Source organism: Pseudopodoces humilis, chromosome 8 (assembly GCF_049639895.1).
Source record: "Pseudopodoces humilis isolate 2021_Gansu_Grassland_sample_001 chromosome 8, ASM4963989v1, whole genome shotgun sequence".
NCBI lineage: Eukaryota > Metazoa > Chordata > Aves > Passeriformes > Paridae > Pseudopodoces > Pseudopodoces humilis.
Genome location: NC_142207.1, coordinates 15,177,902 through 15,197,531, shown reverse-complemented (window position 1 = coordinate 15,197,531; position 19,630 = coordinate 15,177,902). Strand labels below are relative to the sequence as shown.

Sequence of the window (19,630 nt, the reverse complement as noted above, 5' to 3'; positions counted from 1 at the left end):
CATGTCACTCTCCATCACATGCCAAAGGCTCTGCTTGGGTGACTGGGGGGACAGGGGAGTGTCCCACAGAGCGAGAAGGGAGGGCTGGCCCCACGGGAGTAGGGGAAATGCCATAGAAGTGGGAGTGAGGAGGAAGCAGGCACATATTGCATAAGGAGACCAAAATGCACCCTTAGCTGCTGCGGGAAGCACCCAGCCAGGCAGGCTCTGTGGCACAGGGCACTCACATCACCCTCGGGTGCAGGGACCCTCCCTCCAAAGATGGGGTGCCAATGTTGCAGTGTCAAGCCGTGCCAACAAAAGTGGGGCACCCCATCCCCAGGACCCTCATGGCTGTGGAGGCAGAAGGGGGACCAGCTCAGGTGCTCCTGTGGGTGCCTGGTTGGTACCAGCTGCCCCATCTTGGGGTACCCTTCTGCCGGCCAGGCTGTGTCCCACAGGGAGGTGAGCAAGGGGTGTCCACAGGGATCACGTGGGGTGGTGGCAGGCGCAGGGATCTGAGCCTGGCCCTGCTCCAAAGTGCACCCCAGGCACCCTCCACCCCCTAAGGAAGGGCTAGAACAGCTGTGAGTGGCAGAGGGTCCCACCCAGAAGGCATGATAGGGCTTTAGCACACAATTCAGCTCCACCTGCCCTCCCTGAGCCTCAGTTTCCCCAAAGCAAACGAGACTGGACAGGCAGTGCTGGCTGTTTTATTTGCTGTCAGCTGGAGGGTGGCCAGGTGGGGAGTTGGGGAGGGGGCTGGTAGCCCCAGTGGAGGCAAAGGGGGTCCCAATGGGCCGCTGGTAGGCAAAGAATTCTGCAGCAAAGGAGATGGGGTCCTGTGGCTGCTGGAGGAGCAATGCCCGTAGGAAGTCAGACAGCAGTGCCCGGACCTCGGGGTGCTGCTGGAGGTAGGCAGCATGGGATAGTTGCAGCTCCTCCTGGAGTGGGGTGGACAGGGTAGGTGAGATGAGCATGAACACACATTTCCCCCCTGGGCAGTGCCAGGCTGAGGGGGACAGGAGCCTGGGTCCTTTCCCACACTTAAGAAGGTGTGAGGAAGGATGTTGGTCAGCCTGCCCCCTCAATGTGCCTCCTGGGCACACCAGGGGAGGCCCTGCTGGAGACTAGCACAGCCCCATGTCCCCTTGTCCCCACATCCACCCATCTTACCTTCCTGTCCAGGAAGCAGGAGCAGAGCTGGATGTCCTCCTCCCAGTCCCGGGGCTCTTTGGGGAAGGGGAGCTGGGGCTCAAACCTACCTAGCAGCAGAAAGGCAGGGCAGGGTGTTCCCCCTTGACTTCCAGACAGCGGGCAGGGGCAGCCCATGCTGGGAGGCACAAGCCTCACCTCCTCAGTACCTGAATTGATGAGGATGGACTCATCCTGTAGGAGCATCAGCACTGGGGAGCCAATCTGCATCAGCCGAGCCAAATGCCTGAGAGGGGAAGAGCCCTTGACCTCCCCATCCTGGGTCCCACCAGACTGGCAGGGCTGGGGTGTCTCTGATGGACCCCTGCCCTTACCCGTTGGGGAGGAAGCTGCTGTGCCAGACAGTGGAGGCGCCTGTGCTGGTGTGCACGGCTCGCTCGATCACAAACACCTCTGTCTCTGCCGAGCCCACTGCCTGCCGCTGGATGCCCAGGGCAGACTGGGGGCGGTACACCCAGGGCTCAGCCTTGTCTCAGTCACCCCTGCCCCCAGGTGCCATCCCCATGTGTCCCCTCATGCTGTCGAACACATTCTGCCCACTCCCACTTCCCACATCCCATCCTGGTTAGCCCAACCTGACCCAGATGCCCCCATCCCACAGGCCCCCCTGGCGGGTGGCTCACATAGCTGCAGGTGGAGAGGTCACCCTCGGTGTTGATGGCTGGGAAGACAAGGTCTGGGGGCATTGTCTGCCGGCGTGCCAGCACCCGCAGCAGCAGGAGGCTGGCACCCTCCAGCAGCAGCCCCCGCAGCTTGGCCCGGCTGTAGTGGAAGCTCTGGCACTGTGGCTCTGCCTGCAGAGGGACCTGGCTACCTCACAGCTCCAGCATCCCCAGATGCCTGGTGCACCCCTGGGGAGACACGCCAGCTGTGCTGCCCCCTCCCAGGATGTGACCCTACCCTCAACCTTACCTCTCCCTCCTGCAGGGTCTTCGTGACAGTCATCCCATGCTCGTGGCTCACAATGTGGGTCGTCTTCTCTGTGGGGTGTGGTCTGAGCTGCGGGAGGGGTGGGAGGCACGGGGTGGAGGGTAGAGCCAGGGCACCCCCTCCTCTGAGGCGGCACTCCCCAGCACCGCTGTCAGCCGGGGTACTGTACCAGCTGCCACTGAGGGGATGGGGACCAGCAGAGCTGGAGTCCAAGCACGACAAGGGACACCAGACTACCCACAGTAGCTTTGCAGGGTGCACAGCCCCCAGGAAGGTGCCACTACAGGGCACACCCCAGGCCCTGCAGGGCACACCCCAGGCCCTGCAGGGCACACCCCAGGCCCTGCAGGGCACACCCCAGGCCAGCGGGTAGGACACAGGGAAGAGGACATGCCACCACTGTATCAGTCACCTCCAGGCACTCCTGCTCCTCCTGCTCCAGGGTCTCCAGCTGCCAGGTCACATAGGCTGGCAGAGCAAAGCCATGCTCAAACAATCCCGTCGTCACTGTCCCTATTCCCCGCCCTGGGGGCAGGTGGGCAGGGATGTTCCAGCCCCGGGGAGAAAGGAACACCCCAAATCTACCCCCGGCTCACCTTTGAGCGTGCTGGAGGCAGGCACACCATCCCGCTTGCCTCGGAACCTGGTTTGCACCAGGACGCAGCTCTGCATCGGCTCACCTTCCCGCTGGTAGGGTGCCCACTGGGCTGCCATCCACCACTGGCCCTCTGCCTTGTCCCTTGGTGAGGCCCCCACGGCCACCACTGCCAGCGTCTCAGCAAACAGACACCACTCCAGCTCCTTCAGCCCTGCATGGAGAGATGGTGACCCTGACACCGAGGGACAGTGACCGCGAGGAGACGGTCACTCTGGTCACTCTCTCCCGGAGAGACTGTCACCCCCCTGTCTCCATTTCCCCCACCCAGGCTGGGCCGAGCCCCTGGGTGCGGCGGGACAAGGGGAGGCTGGAGGGGGCACGCACCGATGAGGCTCAGGAAGTCGGCAGCAGCGTCCGCCATGCTCGGGGCCTCCTGTGAGCTCTCGGGAGGGGGCTCCATGCCTCGCCTGGGGCCTCCTGCTGCCGGACCCTCGGGTGAGGGGTACCCCGAACCGCGGTGCCCGCCCCACGCGTGACCCTGGGGGTCAGTGACCCCCGCCCCGCCTCTGCAGCCCCCAGCCCCTGTGGCCCCCGTCCTCCCCCCGGCCGCACCGAGCCCGCTGCCCCCGACGCCTCCCCGTCTCCCGGGCAACGCCCTGGCCACACCTCTTAAAGGGGCCGCGCCCCGCCGCGGGGTTCAGCGCCGCCGCGTCCCCGCCGGCGAGGAGAGAAAGGGACGAACAGGTGTAAAATCGATCCAGTCTTTTATTTGGGGCGTGGGGGTGATTGTGGCTCCGATTCCCAGTGAAGAGGCACCCCCCGTGCCCCAGCAGTATGTCCCTATGGCCCCGTTCCAGTGTGTGTGTGTGTACGTACAGGGGGGGCTCCGGATGGGGCACTGGAGAGGAGCCCCTCGCCTGGAGGTAGTACTGCCGGCCCGCCTCCCTTGCTGGCTCCATCCCAGCCCCCACAAAGGAGATGCACAACACTGGGGGCTTAAGGGGAGGGGGCTGAGTGGTGCTGGTGGTGGAGGAGAAATTGCAGACTCCCAGAAAAATGGGGGGGAGGGGGGGAGGGATTGTAGGAAAAAGCCCTTGGTGCCATTCCTATAGCCCCAGCAGTGAAGTGGGGGGCTACAGACCCCCCGAGAGGGGATTGAGGTGCTTCTATATGACAGCTGGTGACCCCCAAGTTTGAGGGAGCAAAGGCAGGGATCACATATGGGGTGCCCACTTAAGGGGGTGTCCACTCTTCCCCCTGCCCCAACCCTGCACCGCAGGAGGGAGATTCACAGCAAAACAAACCATACAGTCTTGGCCCCCTTGTGTCCAACCATCACCCGGCCCCGTGGAAAGGGGGGATCCAGGGAGTGGGGTGGGATCTAGGTGGCTTGGTAGAGGTCCTTGCGCCTCCGCACTTCTTTGAGGACGCGGGCACGAAAGGCGTCCGGGTCCTCCCCCATGCCCTGCCACAGTCCTAGTGCCTCCTGCAGCTCTGGCCGGTGGGTACGCAGGAAGGGGTTGTAGGTCTGCTCTTCCCCCAGCGTGGAGGGGCACTGTGGGGGCAGCTGCTCAGCTCCCCTGCTGGAGCCTGCAGCCCTGGCAGGGAGCTAGGAATGCCTCCAGCCCCCCCTGCCCCTATGGCACCCACCATGCAAGAGGGTGTTGGGGTGCAGCATCCCTGCCAAGGGAACCCTGTGAGGGGTTGGGGTGGTGGGTGCTGCACACAGGGACCCCCAAGCCTCACCGTGCTCCTTTTCTCCTGGCGTTGCTGTACTGCCCACTGCAGCTTCTGCTCCAGTGCAGAATTGTCCTGCTCCAAGAGACTGGCAAAGGTCAGGCACTCCAGTGCATATTCATGGCCTGTGGACCCCCATACACAGCCCTTAGCATCACCCCCACCCAGCTCTTCACCTCGGCAGTGGGGACTAGAGGGACACCAGCAGCTCTGCCCTGCTGCTGGGGACACTCACCTGGCCAAAGCAGCGTGTCCTCGCCCAAGCCCATGGCCACGTCCAGGGAGGCAAGCATGGTCTCAGGGGAGCCCTCAAACGGCCTGCCTGGACCCCCACACAACCTCATGTCATGGGGAGGTCTGGGGGTACCCCTAAGCCCAGCCCAGGATGGGATAACCCCCCAACACCCCAACCCCTTGTCTGGAGTTGGGTGCACTCACCACAGCCAGCAAGGAAGAGGAGGTCCCCGGAGAAGAGGCAGGGGGGGCTGCCCAAGGGGCCCCCATCCAGCACATAGACCATGTGTCCCACAGTGTGGCCAGGCGTGGCGAGCGCCTCGAAGGTCAGGCAGCCCACGCTCACCTTCTCCCTGTCTGCAAGTGGGCTGTGCCGGGAACAGGGGGCACCGTCAGGGTGCTCCCCCCAACCCCAGCACCTCAAAATACGCACCTCCCCTGGCAACCCTTCCTGCACACTGGTGTCAGGAGTGTGCCAGCTCTCTGTCCAACGTGGTACTGGGGGGATGGACTGGTGGGTGAATGCCGCAGACAGTGGGGGTTGGGAATGAAGCACCACCCCCCGCCCCGCCCCCCCCAAATTTACAGGGGTGCTAGGGGGGTGCAGGACTTACTTGGTGAGCTGTGGGATGGCATCGAGAGCGCTGCCATACACCTTGCAGGAGCTGTGCTTCTGGCAGAGTGCCTCGTTCCCTCCGCTGTGGTCCCTGCAAGACAGGGAGGTCAGAGACCCTAAATGTACACCCCCATACTCCCCCCACTAAATGGGGCAGGGCTGGGGCAACCTTCACAGCAGCTACCAACCCTTTCAGGGCCACCTCTTGCCCCTTACCAGTGTTTGTGTGTGCAGAATATGGCCTCCAGCATCACCCCCTCTTCTTCAATGGCAGCCTGGGAATGAGGGGGAAATATGGACAGAGATTAGGGGGAACAGAGAACCTAAGTCCCAGTTTCCCCCTAAACCCTGTCTACCCCAGCTCCCTTGTCATGCTCCAATCTTGCTTTGGCCACTAACAGCTGCAGGTTAGGGGCAGATTTGCTCCCCTCTATCCCCAAAATACAGAGACGTGTCCTCACTTGGAGACAGCCAAACACCAGGTCAGAGTGGTTGTGGGGCTCTCACCTGTACAGCCAGTGGGTCAGAGGGGTCGATGACGGCCGCATGGCTGGAGCCAGTGTCGATGACCAGGTAGCTGTAGTTGTTGGAGAGCACAGGAATAGGCAGGATTTTCACCCCTGGGGAGGAACAGACAGAATCAGGGCATGACGCCCCTGGCTGGAAAAGAGGGAGTCCAGGCCAAACTCTCCACAGCTTACATCTAATTCTTAGTTAAACATGCTTCGGGCAATTCGGTGATGGCAACCCCTCCCCACCCCAAAGAGCCAGCGCTGGGGGACACTGCAGGGCCGTGGCGTGGGAGGGGCTCGCCAGGACTCACCAGGGAAGCAGTAGGGCTGGGGCACGGAGTGGCCGTGCGGGTACCGCTCCCGGGCCTTCTTCACCTGTCGCTGGTAGAAGAGGTAGCCCAGGCGTGTGCGGGCGTACAGGCTGTACCTAGGGAGGGCAGACACCCCCAGGCATTAAACCCAGTTTCCCTAAGGAGCCCACTTGGGAAGGGGGATACTGCCGAGGCTGTGACTCACACAGGGAGCACAAATAGGGCCACTTTCTCATTCGGGGAGGCTAGAAGTGGTGTGTGTGTAGTGAGGGCTGAACAGCCCAGATGTGTAGTGAGGGCTGAACTGGTTCCCCAAGCAGGCACCCTCCAGCTGCACTGAGCAGCAAGGACTGAGGGGGCGTTGCTGCGGGGTGCTCACCAGGAGAGGCTGGAGCGGGCTGTTCTTCCCCATGCTCCGGGGGCCACATGCTCAAGCTTGACATGGTCTGGGGAATCAGGGAAGGGAATGAGCCGAGGAAAAGGGAGGCAAGAAAAGCCCCCGTGCATGTGGGGGTGCAAAAGATAACAGGCTGCGGGGCTCGGAGGGAGCTCCCCTTTTGCACAGCAGCGATATGGGACGGTACGGGGAATGGTGCAATAACGGACACGTAAAGTGGCGGGTTGCAAAGCCCATTCCCGGCCGAGGGCACCCCTGGATGGCACACCGGGAGCGATCCCTGCAGTAGCCGAGGGTCCCCTGCGTCTGTGGCGGCGGGAGCTCGAAACCGGGGAGCAGGGGCTCCTGCCAGCACCGGGTAGCCCGACCACAGCCGGGGCACCGGGGCAGGTCCGCGGTGACACCCGAGAGGAGGCGCCCCGCACGGGAGGGTGACCGGCACCGCGCGGGGGGAGCCGGTGCCCGATCCCCGGCCCCGACGGCCGGGCTGACCCCGCCCGCACCCATTCCCCCGGCGGGAGCGGGCTGAGCCGCAGCCCGGTCTCTCGATGCCGGCGCGGCCGCAGGTTCCTCCCCGGGCGGCTCCGCACAAGCAGGGAAGGCTGCTGGGCCCTCCCTCGCGGCGGCAGCACAAAGGCGGGCGGCGGTGGCTGCCAGCCTGCCCGCGGGGGTCCCGCAGCGGCGAACGCTCGCTCTTCCGCTCGCTCGCTCACTCACCCCAGGCGGAACAGCAGCGGGGCGGCGAAGGCCATGAGCGCAGCGGCGGGGCGGGGGGGGGGGGGCGGGCGGGGGGGCCCGGGCCCGCGCGCCCCGCCCCCCCCCGCCCCCCCCCCCGCCCCGCCGGGCCCCGCGGCCATGCCGCCACCCGGCGTCACGCGCCCGCCGCGCCCCCTGCCGGCCCCGCCGCCGCCGCCGCGCGCGTCACCCGCCCAGAGGAGGGGATTCCCCCCCGCCGCGCCGAGGGGTGTCCCCCCGATGACGTCACTGCGTGAGGAAGGGGGTCCCTGAGTGACGTCAGAGTCGGCGGGAGGAAAGTCCCGGGGGGACGGGCGAGAGCGGGTCCGTCCCGGGGAACGACAGGCGGGAGAGCGCACCCCGCTCCCGGTCACCGGCCGTCCCGGCTGCAGGGCGCGGAGCCGCCGCCGGGGGGCGCGGTGGGCGGTGGCTGCCCCCGCCCCGTCCGCCCCGTCCCGGCTCGTCCCGTCCGGTCGCGGCCGCAGCCCGGCGGAGCAGCGCGCAGCAGGTAGGGTGGCCCGCCCCGCTCCGCGCCCCCCGCCGTTCCCGAGTCCCGCCTGAGGTCCCCGGCGGTTCCCCTCGTTCTCTCGACTCCCCTCCGCCCGCTTCGTCCCTCCACCCCCCTGACCCTGCGCCCTCCGGTGCCACGGCCGGCGAAGGGCTATCCCAGCGCTCTCCCGAGCGTCCCGGAGGCCCACGGAGACTGGGCGAGGGTGGGCGGCCGGTCTCTAAAGAGCGGGGACGCGATGGGACCATCCGCTCCCCCGTCACCGGAGCGGGGGGGGGGGCACGTCGGGTTGAGGTCCGGCGGCGGGAGGAGGGGACACGGAGCGGTCCCGCGAGCAGGGACGCGGGGGGACAGGAGCCCTACGCGCGGGGTCCCTCTGTGGCGCTGGTGCTGTTTTCCGGACCCCACGCGATGGCGTGGCGGGGAATCGGGGCGTGGTGCGGGGTGGTCCGTGGGACGGCAGCGACACTTGTGCTGTGGAGGGTGTCCTCATGGACCCCGTGGGGTGTGTCGGGAGGGGTGGGCACGGCTTCGTGCCCGGCAAGGTGTGGGGGTGACACCATGGGGGTGCGTGGGGATCAGTAGTGGGTAGTGTGGGGGTGCCGGGACTGGGGTACAGGAAGACACCTCTCTCCCATGTCTGTGCCTCCGGGAGAGAGCTTGCAGAGGGACAGGGGTGTGGGAGTGGTGATGCTGAACCCCAACAAAGTTGTGTCGTGTGTGAGCGGTGTGGGGCAGCAGGGACTTCTGGCCTGGTTGGGCTGTACTGACCCACTTGTACGAGCTGAGCAGCACTAGCCTGGGCTGGGCTGGGCCAGGACAAGTTCTGCCGTGTTGTGTTCGGCTGTGCTGTACTGAGCCGTGCTGTGCTGCAGGAGGCAGCTGTGCCCTGTTGTACTGTGCCATGCTGTGCCAGGCTGAGCCACTCTGTGTTGTACCAGCCCGTGCTGTAGTGGTGGGAGCTTCCAGGTTCTTCAAAATTGAAGTGCTTTCTCAGGCATCCTGAGTGTGGTGAGCTCTGTCCCCTGCCCCAAGCCATGATCCCATCCTAAGGTGGTTGTGTTTCCCCTGGGAACCTGTGGAGCTGGTGGCAGGGGCCTGAGCCTGGCAGGAATGTCAGGGTGGATGGTGGGGACACAACCCTGTGCTTCCCGTGGGATTGTGACAGGGATGATGGTTGCCTATACCCCACAAGCCTGCTACATGTGCCTTATCTGTGCTGAGTCACAGTGCCGGTGCAGAGTAGCACCCTGTCCCCAGGGACTGTGTCATGCTGTGGCCACTGAGCCGGCCCTGGCTCGCCATCCACCATCGTGCAGTGCCATGGACCTGGGATGGTTCAGCTGCCTGCTTCCCAGGGTGTGGCAGCTGCTGGGACCCGTCAGGCTGGTTCCTTCTCTGTGCCCAAGGCTACCCCAATGGGGTGGGAAGAGGAGGGGCTGGAGCAGTTGCGAGGTGCTGGTCATGGGCACAGGGTGGGACCCTAGTGATGACCTTGTGCTGGCCAGATACACCCCACTTTCCCCAGACACCTGGGGACACTGGTCCCCCCTGTAACTTGAGTGTCAGTCACAGAGGCTTTCCTGGGGTCAAGGTCCTATTTTGGGACCTTCCCTGACCTCACAGATGAGGCGGTACCAGGGGGTACCATGTGCTTTCTGGGAAACCAGTGTGGAGAAAGTGAACTTCCTATCTGTGTGGTCACTGCCACGCCGGTTATTTTTGGCGCTGTCATCATCATGATGACGAAGGGCAGTGCGACTGTGGCAACTCTGCCGTGGCTGGCACAGTTGGATGGCAGGAGGGATAGAGGGACAGACACGGAACTGTTTCCCCCAGCCCGGCATTGCTGGCATGGGTGTGCTCTGCTGTCTGTTGTGGACATGTCTGTCCAGCCCTGCTGTGGGAAGTACTGGCGTCACACAGGAGGAAGTGCCCAATCCCCTCCCAGCCCTGGTCCTGGTTAGGTTCAGATCCTGGTTCCTTCTCTGGGATGGTCTCATGTTCACATCACCGCTGCGGGCAGGAGGGTTGTGGGGGGTCCTGGCACCTTCCTGGGGTTTGGCGTGCCAGTGCTGAGGGGGTGGGAGGTGGGTAAAGGCCTGGCACTGTCTACTGGCAGCACTGTTGTTTTCCTGGCCTTGGAGATCCTGCTTTCCTTCTCCTTCTGCTGGGACCAAGCCCAGCTGGCCCTGAGCCCAGGCTGCCTGCTCACAGCTGCTGGGGGCTCTGTGAAGGGGCCTGGTGTGGCCGAGAAGGGGAACTCAGCCCCAGGGGGGTCCCAACTCCACTCACTGAGGAAGAGTCCATCTCCTATAGAGGTGATGTGGGTGTCACTTCTCCTTATAACTCCCTCAGGGGACTCAGGATTTCTGGAGCCCGTGTGACGCATGCAGCTGTTGGGTGGGGACACCCCCGAAATGGGGGGAGCAGTGGGATCTGTGTGACTGTGATGAGGGTCAGACCCTGTGTTTCCATCCCAGTCAGTCGGCAAGGTGATGTTATTTGTCCTCACTGTGGTACTACCAGGAGCCCCAGACCAGCCAGGGGTGCTGCTCCTTCCTCCTTGGCAGTGTCAGGGTGGGCTTCAAAGACCGGAGAGGTCAGATCCCTTCTGAAAAGGTCACGTCCTCGACGCAGCTTGAGTCAGCGCGTGGCTGTGCCCTGCCCACGGCTGACCACTGACGCAGGTGCCGGGGACTCAGGGCACAGGAATGCGGGTGGCCCCGGCCAAGAGACAGTGGGGACTTCCCTCGTCTGTTATTGACCTGCTGGCATTGAGGCTAACTTGTCCTTACTAATTAGAAGCCACTATTAAGGTGGGAGGGGGAAGTTTTGTGGCTGCACAATCACCTCTGTCCCCTTCTGTGGCTCCACTCACCAAGAACAGGTCCTGCCCAGGGAGGGGGACCTGTGCTGAAGCCCCACATCCTCTGTCCCCTCCAGGTGCCTGTGGGAGACGCAGGGAGCCGGCATGTCGCAGCCCAGCGCACCCCCAGCCTACGATGACAAGAACCCCCTCTACCCCCCGCCCCCTGCGGGGTACCCCCAGCCTCCCCACTATGCCGGGGGGTACCCGCAGCCTGGGGGATACCCTGCGGGGGCAGGGTACGCGCAGCCAGGGGGGTATCCAGCATCAGGGGGGTACCCTCATCCGGGCATGGCCATGCCCACCATGCCTATGCGGTTTGGTAAGTGGGGCACCTCGGTTTATTTGGTGGAGGGCACTAGAAGCAGGGGTGCTGTGAGGGGCTGCATGGCTGACTGTGGTGCTGAGGTGTGTCCACCACAACAGGTGACAGTGGCCTTGGGGATGGCTCTCCCTTCCAATCAGTTGACTGGGATGATAGAAAAGTCCGGCACTCCTTCATCCGCAAGGTGAGTCCCAAGGGACCAGGGGCACCTTATCAGGGTGGGGGGCCAAGTGCTGACCCCCTGTCTCTTGCAGGTCTATGCTATCATCTCCCTGCAGCTCCTGGTAACGGTGGGAATCATCTCTGTGTTCACCTTTGTGTAAGTAGAGGGTTCCTCCTTACCTTTGTCCTGAAAAAGAGGGGAGCTTGAGTTCCTTGGAGAGTGTTCAGAGGTGACAGTAGCTGCTGTCTCCCCTCCCTCACACTTGTCCCTTTTTTCCCACAGTGACCCTGTCCGCTCCTTCGTCCAGAAGAATGCTGCCATCTACTACGCCTCATAGTGAGTAGGGGCTCTGCTGGCTCGTACCCCCACATCCTCAGTGTCCCAGCCCAGGGGCTGATCCTGGTGTGGGGGTTGTGGGGCTGACACTTGTCTCTCCTTGCAGTGCTGTATTCCTGGTGACCTACCTGGTGCTGGCATGCTGCCAGGGTCCCCGGTGAGTCGCTAGGACCCCCAGGGTGGGGTGTGTGGGTATGGGGGGTGTTTCCAGAGCATCAAGATAGGTTCCTGCCCCTGGGTCATCACCAGGGGACCAAGGGGACACAACATGGTTGCTGTCACTAACTTACCTCTCTCCTCTTTTGTCCTCAGGAGACGCTTCCCCTGGAATATTATCCTGCTGAGCATCTTTGTGAGTGGGCTGGGACTGGCAAGGGGTCTTGGTGGTGCCCCCATGGCACTCCAGCTCCCCATGTGGGCTGGGAGGGATAGGAGGACATGTGGGCAGCCCACTGAGCTCACCCTTCTCTCCCACAGACACTGGCCATGGGGCTGATGACAGGCACGATCGCAAGGTATGCTCTGGGGACCCATGGTTGTAGGACCTGGGGTCCCTCCTGTTCTCCACAATGCAGCCAGCTCAACTGAGAGGCTGCCAGGAGCCAGGGGATGCTCCAGGCCCTTGGGCTCAGGGACTGCAAAGTTCCTCCTGCCCAGGATCGGGGCTGTGGGGGAGGGTCTCCAACACCCCTCTGGCAGGAGGATACTGAAGTGTGAGGTGACTTTCTTTGTAGCATGTACCAGACAAAAGCTGTCTTGATTGCCATGCTCATCACTGCCATTGTGGCCATCGTTGTGACCATCTTCTGCTTCCAGACCAAGGCAAGGAGAGGGATGCACCCTGCCCTGCCCTCTGTGGGCCAGGTGCGGGGAGCTGGTCAGTGGGGACACCCTGGGCTCTCCTGTGACAGAGTCTGTGTCCCCATCAGGTTGATTTTACATCGTGTCCGGGGCTATTCTGTGTGCTGGGCATTGTGGTCATGGTGACCGGGATCATCACTGCCATTGTCCTCTCCTTCAAATATGTGAGTGGGGAGGACAGAGGGGCTGTGAGGTTGGGTAACCTCAGGGCTGGTGCAGGCAGGGGGTTTGGGTGGTCCCTCTGCTGGGAAGCAGGGTGTGGTACCAGCCATGGAAGGCAGCTTGCCTGCAGGGAGAGGGTGCGTCAGCAGCAGCTCCTCAGGAGCTGGGTGCGAGCAGGTCCTGCCCTGCCTTGCCTGCTGCCTGCCAGCACCCCGGCTCACCCTGCTCGTGTTCCCTTCCCGCACAGGTGCCCTGGCTCCACATGCTGTACGCAGCCATCGGGGCCATCGCATTCACACTGGTGAGCTGATGGCTAGAGTGGGCAGAGGGTGTTGGGCAGGGACTGGGGAGGGAGGAATTCCCCCTTGGTCCTTGCCTGACACTGTCTGTCCCTGCAGTTCCTTGCCTATGACACCCAACTTGTGCTGGGGAACAGGAAGAACACACTGAGCCCTGAGGAGTATGTCTATGGTGCCCTCACCATCTACACTGACATCATCTACATCTTCACCTTCCTCCTGCAGATAGTGGGCCGGGATTAGCCCTGGGACCCCTCCTGTCCCTCTCCAGCTGCCCCTCACCCCTCCTCTGGTCTCTGTACAGGATAGTCCGCTTACTGTGACTCTTAATGCTTTGGCATTCCTACCTGTAGGCTGCTAAGGAAAGGGATTCCCTTGATCATCCCCCAACAAGCCTCTGAGGGCAGTAGGGGGGACTGGCTGCCAGCGTTTAGGCAGTTTAGCCCGGCTTTGGCACTGCTTACCGATGCTGTGCCAATGGCATTGAGCTGGCAGCGGAATGTCACAGCCCTGCCTGGGCACAGGGAGCTGGCAGCGGCTGCTGGGATCATGTTGGGATTTTTTGGCAGAGAACAGTTGGTGTCATTCACTCTGTGCCTTAAATGTGGCTTTGGCTAAGCCCCCTCTCCGAGCCAGGGCTGTGCCCAGTGTGGGCAGGGGGCAGCTGGGACCTCCGTGGCAGAGCTCACATTGCAGAGGCCCTGCAGCCACAGATGTGGGCGAAGTTGCACTTGCTAAATAAAACACTTCAGTTTTCCAGACGGTCCCTGTCTTACTGGTGTGGCAACTCCCTCTAAAAACCTGTGGGCAGCCTCAGTGGGGGCTGCGGCCTGGTGCAGCACAAACACTGCTTTGGGATGGGAAAACCAAGGTCAGCCTGGCCTCCATCCCCTGTCTGTAGGCCCTGCTGTTGTGGGCAGAAGCCCAGCTGCAGAACAGCTGGGTCCCCCACTGCTGAGGCAGGCAGAGCCTGGGGCTGAGCATTGAGGGAACAACCACAGTGGCACTGAGCTGTTTCACTTTATTTGTCCCTATTCAGCTCCATAAGCACTTCATGGTTTGGACAGGCGGGGACGATGCCACCGTCATGTGTTCCACGGGGCTGGTGTCCCCTTGGCCAGTCCCTCCAAGGTGCCGCAGTGACATCCTGGGGAAGTGGGGCAGCTTGGCTATGCCCCCCTGACCACCCTGCTGTAGCGCTCTGAATCATACTCGCCCTGGTTGGCTTCCTTCATTGTTTGGCGGATTTTGAGCTGCTCAAGGCGGTTTTTGTCCACTTGCCGTTTGGCCAGGAGGAAGAGGATGATGCCGGAAGGCAATCCAATGGCCCTGCAGGACAGCCACCAGTCAAGGAGATGGAGAGTGGGCAGGCAAACAAGGGTGCTGTGCCATGCTGCGGCTACATGGGTAGTGCCCTGCTCAGTGCTGCAGACCCCCAAGACCCCTGAGCCCCACAGAGCAGCACAGCCTCCCAGTGCCGACCCTCTCCCACCACCTGAGCCACTCACCAGGCCACCCCCACCGGCTTCATCGGGTTCTTGCCCTTCTTGCGTGTGGGGATGTACTCCACCCCCTCGGGGAGCCCCCCGCTGCCAGGCTCCGGACTGGGCCGTTGTCCCGCTGGCCGGTGGCAGCTGTGCCCAAAGAGCCGTATGCCCCGGGGGTCCGGCCGCCCCCAGGCCTTGGCAGGACACTCCACCAAGGGTCTTGCTGCCACCAGCAGTCCTGCGGGGAGAGAAGCATTAGGGAGGGACAGCCATCGGGTAGAGTGTGGGGGGCCCAGCCCGAGCTGCCTGAAGCTCCTGCCCCTGTCCCTGCCCTTACCCTTGCCCTTATCCCTTTTCCCTCACTCACCCGGACTCACCCTGCCGCAGGCCCTGCCCGTCCGCCAGGGGGCGCGCGCAGGCGAGGCGGGGCCATGACTAATCCAATGGGGCGCGTCCAAGCGCGGAGGGGGCGTGGCCCTAAGCCCTCTCCTCAGCGGGGCGGGGAGGGGGTGCGTGTCGGGGCGCGTGTGCCGAAGGCCGCGGAACCGTGCCGTGAGGGCGGTGGCGGAATGGTCCCGGTGCTCCCGCCCCGGGGTTACCCCTGCTCCTACCCACCCTCCCGCCCGCAGTTACCCCGCAATCCGCCTCGCGCCGCCGCCATGGTGCTGGTGTGCGGCGGCTCCGCTGCATGCCGGGAGCTGCAGTCTCGCCACACGGGGACTGTCGGCGGGCGGCGCCGCAGGTCCGTGCGCAGAAAACTACATCTCCCAGAGCGCATCGCGCAGAGCGGGGCTGGCCCGCCCCGCTGGCGGAAAGGGCGGGATCCGCACGCGGACTCGGGCGGTGGTTGGCTGGGGCGGCGGGGATTGGCCGGGGCGGGGCGCGCGGCGGAAGCGGCGGCAGCGGCGGCAGCGGGGTGGGTCGGCATGGAGCCCGGGGAGGGCCCGGGGGCGCTGGACCTGCACGGCGACGAGGAGATCATCGAGGTGGTGGAGCTGGGCCCGCCCGGGCCGGGTGAGACGGGGCGCCCTGCGCCACGCACCGGGCAGGGCCTGCGGGGGTTCCGGCCTCCCCTCGGGGCACCGGGAGCGCTGCGGCCCCACCCCAGTGCCAGGCCCGGCCGGTGCATCCCCCCCGACCCGTGGCCTCTCCCCGCGTCGCGTCCCGTTCCTCTGCGATTTCCCTGCTCTGGGTCTGGAGGCCGCGGCGGCATCGCGCAGCTCCCCGCTGCCCAGTCCCGCAGGGACCCCCGCTGTCCCGCCGAGCCGGGCACGCCGCGAGCCGCGCCCTGACCTTCGCCCTCTGCAGATGACCTGGCCGAGGAGATGGAGGACGTGGACTTTGAGGACGAGGGGGCAGAAGAGCCCGATGCCGAGGCTTGGGAGTCGGAGGATGACGAAGGGGTGGAGGATGGCATGGAGGCACAGGACGACAGTGAGGTCACGTTCTCGCTCCACTCGGGTGAGTGCTGGGCACAGGCAGAAAGCAGCTGGGACCCCCCTCGGGACGTAGTCTCATCTTGGCTTTCCCCAGTGTTCTAGGGGCCTTTCTAGGCTGCTATCTCCCAGCCTTCTTGGGACAGCCATCAGGACTCAGAGCTGCCCTGGCCTTGTTTCTGCCTTATGCTCTGGCAGGAGAGCCCTTTGGGCCTCCCATCATGGCAGCTGGCCCTAAGCTCAGCAGAAAGCCTGTGCTGCTCCTCTCCCACGTGAAGAGTTGATTCCCACTGGGCTGGGCTGGGAGTTCAGCTTGTTGACATCCCCCCAGTGCTGCAGGGGGTTTGGATCCCCTGGGAATGTCAGGCGGAGCAGGATCGGCACTGTAGCCATGTAGCCTCTCTTTACTCTCTTGTGAAGCTTCTGTCTTCTGTGTGAGCCTTGACCCCAAGACCAACACGCTGGCAGTGACAGGCGGAGAGGATGACAAGGCCTTCGTGTGGCGTGTGAGTGATGGGGAGCTCCTGTTTGAGTGCTCAGGTGAGGTGCAGTGAACAGCTGTGTCTCCTCTTGACACATTTTTCTCCAGCTGATGATGCTATGCTCCTTATCATCTTTCATAGTTTGGCCTGAGCAGTCTCTGTCCCCTGATGTTTGTAGGACACAAGGATTCGGTCACCTGTGCTGGCTTCAGTCACGACTCTGTGTTCGTGGCCACAGGTGACATGTCTGGGCTTATCAAAGTGTGGCGGGTGGAGGCCAAGGAGGAAGTGTGGTCCTTCGAGGTGGGGGACTTGGAGGTGAGTGGTGCTGTGGGGAGCTCTCCAGCCAGCAAATGGGGTTGCAGCACTTCTGTGACGCTGCCTGTCCCTCTCTCTGCCCAGTGGATGGAGTGGCACCCTCAAGCCCATGTACTTCTGGCTGGTACAGCTGATGGCAACACCTGGATGTGGAAGATCCCCAGTGGGGATTGCAAAACCTTTCAGGGTCCAGCATGCCCAGCCACATGTGGCAGGATCCTGCCTGATGGTGAGGCATGGGGCCTCTCGAGTGGGAGATGTCACCAGCTCTGTGTGGGCCATCTGCCCTCCTGCTTCTCCCAGTCTGTGCTGAATGGGAGGTAGGGGGATGAGAGGGGCCCTGCCTCTATCTGCTATCTGTCTCACCCAGGGAAGCGAGCAGTGGTGGGGTATGAGGACGGGACCATGCGCATCTGGGACCTAAAGCAGGGAACCTCACTGCATGTTCTGAAAGGTAAGGAAGAGGTTTATCACCTGGGTTACTCCCTAGCTGGCAAACAGTCCCTTCTAGTGGGCTCTGACCTCTGCCTGGGTGGAAAGGAGGCATCCTCTGGGGGCAGGAGGGAGGCTGGCACTGAGTTTCTGTCCCCACTGGTGGCTTCTGCTTGCCAGGGTGCTGGCAGAGCCGGGCAGGTGGAGGCTGCAGGATGGTGTGTTTCAAGGCTCACTGGGTCTCTATGGGGAGAACACATAAAGCTCATACCTGCTTCTCAACCCCCCAGGCCAGGATGGCCATCAGGACCCCTTGACGTGTGTGGCCAGCAACCAGGATGGCAGTTTGATCATGACGGGCTCTGTGGACTGTCACGCCAAGCTGGTCAACTCTGCCACGGGCAAGGTGCGTCTGTGTGGGTAGGGCAGAGCCAGAAGTGCTGAGGACCCCCCAGGCCCCCTGCCTGGGCCGGGGGTTAGAGCCAGGAGCGCTGGGGGAGCCCCCAGCTCCAGGGCCGATGTGCGGCCATCGGCAGCCGGCAGGCGGCGCCCTCGCGCTGCGGGTGGAGCGCGGGCTGGGTGGTCCCGCCCGGCTCCTGGAAGGAAGTTCCCTCTTGTTTGCTCCCAGGAGCTGAGGGTTTGGGGCCGTTGTTCGAATGACTCGGTGCAGACTCGGTATCGAGTACGAACGGGACCTCTGCATCTGGGTCTCCTTCCCTCGGGGTACAGTCACCCTTCCTCTACCCAGGTGGTGTGCATGTTCAAGATGGAGAGCGTGACCCCCAAGGCACCCATCAGTGAGGGCGAGGAGGCAGAGTCCAACTCAGTGGAGTCGCTGGGCTTCTGTAATGTGTGAGTGCTGGGACAGCCCCTCTTCAGTGCTAGATCTTGCAGGGCTTGTTATACAGATCCATTTGCATCCCTTGCACTCAAATCTGCTGCATTTCTCTTGCCTACATCCTCCCCGGCTGGGTGTGGAGATCCCAGATGACTTGGGTGTGAGGCCAAAGGACACCAGCTGCTCAGTCCTCTTTGCAACTGTTGGTATTCTGGGCTAGCCTGATGGACCACTGCTTGTCTGGGATACTCTCCAGACAGGTGTTTTCCTGCCAGGACATTGTCATCTTCTTCACATACCATAGGCTGATTGCTGACTTGCTGTACTGTTGGGTTTCCCAAGCAGGGTGTTTGATGGCTCCAGCTATCAGGTTGTCCTGCATCTTAATACATAGCAGCCTTCAGCATAGGGTTTGCCTTTTACCTGGAGCCTTTATGTGTTTCCATCCCTGCTTCCCCATGTCCCATGTAATGCCTATTCCGCTGTCTTTAGGATGCCACTGGCTGCTGTGGGCTACCTTGATGGCACACTGGCTATTTATGACCTCTCCACCCAGAGCCTGAGGCACAAGTGCCAACACGAGGTACTGCCCTCCCCCCACTCTCCCTAGGCCTGGGAGGTGGGCTTTGGGCCTTCTGGAGATCTCCCTCAGAACCTAGGGGCCAGTTCCCAATTTGTACTTCTCCCTTAGCCTTGGGCTTCCCCAAAGGGCAGCCACAGTCTCTGCACAGCGGATGTGCTTGGCCCTGGGGTCTGGCTGTCCTGTGGGGATGGCAGACATCATGAGGGGGTGGGGGTACAGGGCGGGAGCTAAGACTTGCTGGAGGTCTCCACTGTGATCTCCCCCTGGCCCAGTCAGGGATTGTGCAGCTGCTGTGGGAGGAGAGCTCGGCCGTGGTGTACACCTGCAGCCTGGACGGGGCTGTGCGGCTCTGGGACGCCCGCTCGGGGAAGATGATCAGCGAGTACCGAGGGCACTCTGCTGAAATCCTCGACTTCGCCGTCAACAAGTGAGCAGGCAACCCCTAGACCCCGTCCTTGCTGGGTGGAGGGAGCAGTGATGGCAGGGGCCTCCAGCCTAGGAGCTCGAATCACAGGCTCTTTTTCGAGTGCCCTTGTGGTCTGGTCCCAAGGTGGGGACCAACCTAGGTCTATGCTGAGACTTGAGGGTCTCAAGGGGAAGTGCAGCACTTCAGAGCTGATCTGGGAGTGATGGTCAGGGATACAGGAAGCCCCCAGCCCCATCTCTGAACCCTGTCTCCCTGCAGGGATGCCTCCATTGTGGTGACCACCTCTGGCGACCACCAAGCCAAAGTGTTCTGCGTCCAACGCCCTGATCGCTAGAACTGTGTCAAGGGATGGCATCCTGGCGCTGCCCTGCGCCTTCTGTACAGAGGGACATGGGTTCACCACCCTTCTCCAGTGCGTGCTTTGTAATTTCTCCAGCCTGCCCTGCTTTGCCCTTACCATCTAGGGGCCAAGCCAGGGGTTTTGTATGAAGATGTCTTTAATTATATAAATTATTTCACTTAACTGGATGCCATCTACTCTGCTTGTTGGGGGGAAGAGGAGCTGAGGAGCTGTGCTCCCTCCTCAGGGATCTCCCTGGCATACAGCCATGGCCTGAGGATCAGTGGCAGAGACTCCTATCCCAGCTCTCCCTGCTAGGGGAAATGAGGGGTCAGGATAGGAGGGAAGGGTGCAGGTTGCTAGCTAAAGTTAGGAGAATCCTGCTCTGTACAGTCCAGGAGTTCCCTAACTCCTAACTAATACAACAGGCTATTCCCAGATCTGGGTAGCGCACCCCTAAGTTCACCAGAAGGCATATGTTCCACAGGATGGGAATTATC

At 62.8% G+C, this 19,630-nt stretch overlaps 4 protein-coding genes across 6 annotated transcripts; 2 read left to right on the top strand and 2 right to left on the bottom strand.

Annotated features, from left to right (window-relative positions):
* Positions 1 to 619: 619 nt before the first annotated feature.
* On the bottom strand, positions 620 to 3,233 carry CATIP (ciliogenesis associated TTC17 interacting protein). 2 transcript variants are annotated; one of them, XM_088059136.1, is made up of 9 exons: positions 3,107 to 3,233; positions 2,721 to 2,933; positions 2,537 to 2,592; positions 2,107 to 2,193; positions 1,818 to 1,988; positions 1,509 to 1,633; positions 1,344 to 1,420; positions 1,156 to 1,240; positions 620 to 923 (listed from the first exon to the last, which is right to left on the bottom strand). In XM_088059136.1, the coding sequence occupies exons 1-9, from the start codon at positions 3,180 to 3,182 to the stop codon at positions 620 to 622; spliced, it is 1,194 nt and encodes a 397-aa protein (XP_087915262.1). In that variant the 5' UTR covers positions 3,183 to 3,233. The 2 variants fall into 2 exon arrangements, with proteins under 2 accessions (XP_087915262.1, XP_005520037.2); XM_005519980.3 differs by having other exon boundaries at positions 693 to 923; positions 1,156 to 1,244.
* Positions 3,234 to 3,485: 252 nt separating this feature from the next.
* PNKD (PNKD metallo-beta-lactamase domain containing) lies at positions 3,486 to 15,003 on the bottom strand. Of its 2 annotated transcripts, XM_005519979.3 has the most exons (10): positions 14,908 to 15,003; positions 14,296 to 14,512; positions 6,133 to 6,248; positions 5,817 to 5,929; positions 5,526 to 5,584; positions 5,308 to 5,400; positions 4,898 to 5,061; positions 4,695 to 4,781; positions 4,469 to 4,584; positions 3,486 to 4,277 (listed from the first exon to the last, which is right to left on the bottom strand). In XM_005519979.3, exons 1-10 carry the CDS (start codon positions 14,933 to 14,935, stop codon positions 4,104 to 4,106), a joined length of 1,167 nt encoding a protein of 388 aa, XP_005520036.2. In that variant the 5' UTR covers positions 14,936 to 15,003; the 3' UTR covers positions 3,486 to 4,103. The 2 variants fall into 2 exon arrangements, with proteins under 2 accessions (XP_005520036.2, XP_087915183.1); XM_088059057.1 differs by lacking the exons at positions 14,296 to 14,512; positions 14,908 to 15,003 and adding an exon at positions 7,247 to 7,313.
* TMBIM1 (transmembrane BAX inhibitor motif containing 1) lies at positions 7,659 to 13,548 on the top strand. Its single transcript, XM_005519937.3, has 12 exons — positions 7,659 to 7,772; positions 10,719 to 10,963; positions 11,068 to 11,150; positions 11,221 to 11,285; positions 11,412 to 11,465; positions 11,572 to 11,622; positions 11,778 to 11,817; positions 11,943 to 11,980; positions 12,200 to 12,287; positions 12,395 to 12,490; positions 12,736 to 12,789; positions 12,887 to 13,548. The coding sequence occupies exons 2-12, from the start codon at positions 10,747 to 10,749 to the stop codon at positions 13,028 to 13,030; spliced, it is 930 nt and encodes a 309-aa protein (XP_005519994.1). The 5' UTR covers positions 7,659 to 7,772; positions 10,719 to 10,746; the 3' UTR covers positions 13,031 to 13,548.
* Positions 15,004 to 15,168: 165 nt separating the features above from the next.
* Positions 15,169 to 19,313, top strand: AAMP (angio associated migratory cell protein). The gene is made up of 11 exons (XM_005519692.3): positions 15,169 to 15,288; positions 15,583 to 15,735; positions 16,131 to 16,250; positions 16,371 to 16,510; positions 16,595 to 16,739; positions 16,881 to 16,964; positions 17,233 to 17,348; positions 17,691 to 17,794; positions 18,273 to 18,363; positions 18,636 to 18,790; positions 19,049 to 19,313. The coding sequence occupies exons 1-11, from the start codon at positions 15,201 to 15,203 to the stop codon at positions 19,122 to 19,124; spliced, it is 1,272 nt and encodes a 423-aa protein (XP_005519749.1). The 5' UTR covers positions 15,169 to 15,200; the 3' UTR covers positions 19,125 to 19,313.
* The last annotated feature ends 317 nt before the right edge of the window (positions 19,314 to 19,630 follow it).